The following is a 4,283-nucleotide window of genomic DNA, read 5'->3' as shown; positions in this document are numbered from 1 at the left end:
CTTTCTGTTCCAAACAACTCCCTGTTTGTTGCGTCAAGCTGTGACTGTAAATTTGTCATGTGTGAAATTTGATTAGTTATAATTTGTTGTTGATCAGTAATCTAAGTTTGCATCTCCAAAACAGGTCTGTATTGTTTTGTATCTGAGTGTTGTGCTCTGTGACTTTCAATTAGTATCAGAGCGCTGCCCTGCTCTATTTCATTCATAGGGTATCAAAGCATTTTCTGCCCTGCCCATTTTCCCAACACCGTGATCGAAATATGATCTTCTCCCTTCCCCCACAGTTTTGCTAGACCAAAATCAACAACTTTAGGGGTGAAGTCGGCATCGAGCAATATATTTTGAGGTTTGATGTCGAAGTGTATGATGCTTTTTTGGCAATCGTGATGTAAATAAGCAATTCCATGAGTCACACCCAAAGCAATTGAATACAATTGCTCCCAGCTTAAAATTTCCCCATTCTCTCTTTTGGCAAATATAAACTTCTCTATAGATCCATTGACCATGTATTCATAGACCAGTGTGCTTGTACGGCTTTTGAAGCAGTATCCCAACAGCCGAACCAAATTGATGTGGTGGACCCGTCCAATTGTGGTGACTTCGTTCGTGAATTCTGTTTGCTTGTGCCTATGACTATCAAGAAGCTTGACCGCCATTAAAGCTCCGTTCCAAAGCTTTCCCTTGTACACCACCCCATAACCTCCTCCCAACTTTTCCGCAAAATTGTTCGTGATCTTCTTAAGGTCTAAGAGTGAATATCTAGTTGGCATTGGTGCTTCATAAGCATAATCCTGTAGGAATTTCTCTACCTTTGTAGTAGAGCTATCAGGAGGCTGTCTTCTCTTCTTGGCATAAGACGTTAAGAACATCGATACTATTGCTGTCAGCCCAACTCCTCCGAAGATGCAACCTGCAGTGGAATGGAGAGATTGGTATGAATGTGACCTTTCTCCATTAACCCCGATGAGAATAGTGGAAACAAGATACAAGTTCACAGTGGTTTCCAATTGAAAGAAATCATAGTTACCTATTACAATGGCCGGTTTGGTTTTCCTACCTGCAATGCGGCCATGACAAATACTATGAGTAAAACCAACGGTCCATAGTTTTTGCAAAAAGAATGAATACTTGATAATATTGCAAAACACATCGACATATATCCCTGTGTTCCAAAGCGATGAATGGATTGAACATTTAACACAGCATTGAAAAGCTCTGGTTGCGAGTTGCCATGGGGACAAGGGCAAACAAATATTGAACTTGGTTCTGAATTGTTAGAACCACAACTCCCGTGACTGTGACTATCCAAACCGTAGTTATCAATTTCGAATTCGATTTGATATGGAAAAAAATCGACAGTTAAATTTCAATATAGGAAAAATTGATATGAAGTAGATATCTTAAATATTAAACCTTTCAAAATAATTTCCATCACTTTTGCTCCTGGTTAAAATGTTATTTCTTTTGTAATTTAAAACATTTGTTAATATTAAGAGGATTGATATGTTGTTCTTGTATCTAATGTTGTATAATTCTTTTCAAACAAAATCATGAATACACAAAATTATATCCTTTTTTAAAACGCTGAGAAACCTGAACCTCAAATGAAATTGACCTGTTATTCCATGCCAAACCACCAATTCTCTCCATCTTAACAAAGGAAGAGGGAAATAATTTTTTAATAAAGTATTTAATTTGTTACAAATGAGAAGATGTTTCAATAGTGATGAAATGAAGAGGGCAAGAATTTTTTATTAAAATATTTACATTGTTACAGATCAGAAGGTGTAATTTCAATAGTGATGAAATGAAGAGGGCAAGAATTTTTTATTAAAATATTTACATTGTAACAGATCAGAAGATGTAATTTCAATAGTCATGAAATAGTGTGTATTAATAGGTGGGATTAAAGCAGCATGGTTAGCGGGTGCACTACGGACTTTGTGAACCGGAACACAGCTTTATCCGCATCCCTAATCATCCCAATTTATCAAAACCAAGACATTTTTAATAACAACGGGAGAACAAGTCCTGCGAATTATAGTTAAAAATAAATCTTTAGTGGAAGGTAAGAAATAGTGCCCGCGGATGGTGAAGTATTCAAGCAAGGCATATGGAATTGGGAAACCTTGTTAACAAAAAGATATAATACGAAAACATGGAAGGAAAGGCAAAAAGGATCAGTCATTTATACGAACGAGTTCATAGATCACGTGCTTCCATTAGCTGCGCGGCATCGGCTATCATTCTGACACTGACAAATGAGCGAAGTGCAAATAAAGCTGGATGGCTGCTACACTGATTTACCCGTACCGAATCGAATTTAGACTTCTTTAGCCCTATTCTTTAATTTTGGAATTCCTTAGTTCGGATTCTTTGTCCAATTTTTAAATTTTTAAATTCTTTAGTTAAAATTGACCAAATCTATAGAGGACCAGAACTTCTATAGCTCTTCGCATCCTCATATCATGAAATGGACAAGGACAGACTACGAATTCAGGGCTAGCGGAACCCTCCCTGAAAAAGCCATCCACGGATTGTTTCCAGTTCAGTTTGGAGAGGAAGAAAGATGGGCTATATACTGTAGTTAAATTTAATAGGTATTTTTTTTTTTTTCATTCCACTTAAATGCAGGGTTATTCATCATTTTGATTTAAAGAAAACCACTCAATCTGAAATAACTAAGTAGGATTCTATAAAAAGAAGACTTTCACTCCAGCCAATTTATTAATTTTAAAAACTATTATTAATTTAAAAAAATCTTGACATTTACTTTATTTTTAATTTCTTTAAATTAATAAATAATAAAAAATTTACACATTATGTAATTAACGTTAACCTAAATAAAACATTTTTTATATAAAGATTTTTAATTCTGATAACAGTATTGTGTGCCTCTTGGTAAAAAGTTAACAATCTAAATTTAATTTTGATTTCATCATGTAATGCTAATTTTCTGGAATTTTTTTTATATACTTTCATCTTTTGAAATATAAAAAGAAATTGAAACCCTTCATTTTAATGTTTTTTAAATTCTATATAGCAATATTAAGTTTTATGAAGTTTAGTAATACCTTTGATATTATAAAATAATAAAAAAGAGAAATCATGTGGAGTAATTTAAAAAAAATCCGAAAACAAAATTTATTCGGCGGTTACGAATACATGTTAAATCTTTAACATACTGTTACCCATCATAACCTCATAACATCTTAGGTATACTCACAGTTCCATGTAGTTTTCCGAAATTTAAAATAAAACATACCATGGCCGGGGCATTTGTCAGTACGGGGTCCATCCTTGCAATAGCAAAGGAACGGAGGAGTCTCAGTTGCAACCAAAGTGTTGTAACCGCATATTCCATCACTTGCTTCGCATGACCTATAGCTCTTATCATCTTTGGGAACTAAAGCTGCTTGTATTAATGCCCCCATAAACTACTACTTGTTCCACAGAACACCTCGAAGTCAAATTGCCCTCCTCGTACAAAGAGTAATAGACTGTAGCATTACATTTCGGGAGATGTAGTTGATCCTGTCCCTTACATTTGTAGACGTATAGAGTCATGTTCTCAGCGACCTTTAATTTGAAGTCTGTGTTTGCAAATTCTAAAGACTGTATAGGATTATTAATGCTCTGATTCTTCAAAAATTGACAATCCTGACCTCTGGTAATAACTAATGTATTGCGAGTGATGTGCGCTTGTAATTGTTGGGAATTTCTGATAATTCCAAACAAAAATATGAAGAGAGAGTAATACTCTGTTTTTACCATAGGATCAAAAATTTGTTTCCAGAGCACAGAGTTTTAACAACACACACAAAAGAACTTTGTATTCATTAATAGACTGCCTGTTACAAAAAAAAGGTCTTCCTCTTCCAGAGGGATTACAACATGAACGCTTCAGTTCCACACAAAAAAAATTACTCTGTCTCCTTGCAAACTTTACTCTGTCTCAGCTGAAAAATTTTACACTGCTGTGTGTAAAAATTTCTTACATTTACTGCTGTAAAGAAAAATTCCTTACATATGCCCTGCTGCATTCTTCACATTACATTTCAACCAACAAAATAACATTCCAATCTCGCTACTGCGCATTCCCTTTCAACAAAAAAAAACTTGATATATTTACGCTGCTGCGTATTGCATATTCCCCTTCATTTTTCAACGAACAACCATTTACATTTACATTGCTGTGTATATTTCACATGCGCGCTACTGCGTGCTTCCCTTGCATTTCATTGCAACAACAACCAAAAACAACGTATGATATTACATATTAC

General features: G+C 34.8%; 1 protein-coding gene across 1 annotated transcript; it reads right to left on the bottom strand.

The window, feature by feature from the left end:
• Positions 1 to 212: 212 nt before the first annotated feature.
• On the bottom strand, positions 213 to 3,434 carry LOC149175696 (rust resistance kinase Lr10-like). The gene is made up of 2 exons (XM_089421207.1): positions 3,266 to 3,434; positions 213 to 1,057 (listed from the first exon to the last, which is right to left on the bottom strand). The coding sequence occupies exons 1-2, from the start codon at positions 3,432 to 3,434 to the stop codon at positions 213 to 215; spliced, it is 1,014 nt and encodes a 337-aa protein (XP_089277333.1).
• Between the last annotated feature and the right edge of the window lie 849 nt (positions 3,435 to 4,283).

The sequence above is a fragment of the Pinus tabuliformis genome, chromosome 4_1 (genome assembly GCF_031772625.1).
Source record: "Pinus tabuliformis cultivar Carrire ecotype Pingquan chromosome 4_1, CPIR1, whole genome shotgun sequence".
In the NCBI taxonomy this organism is placed as follows: Eukaryota; Viridiplantae; Streptophyta; class Pinopsida; order Pinales; family Pinaceae; genus Pinus; species Pinus tabuliformis.
This window is presented reverse-complemented; position numbering and strand designations above follow the sequence as displayed.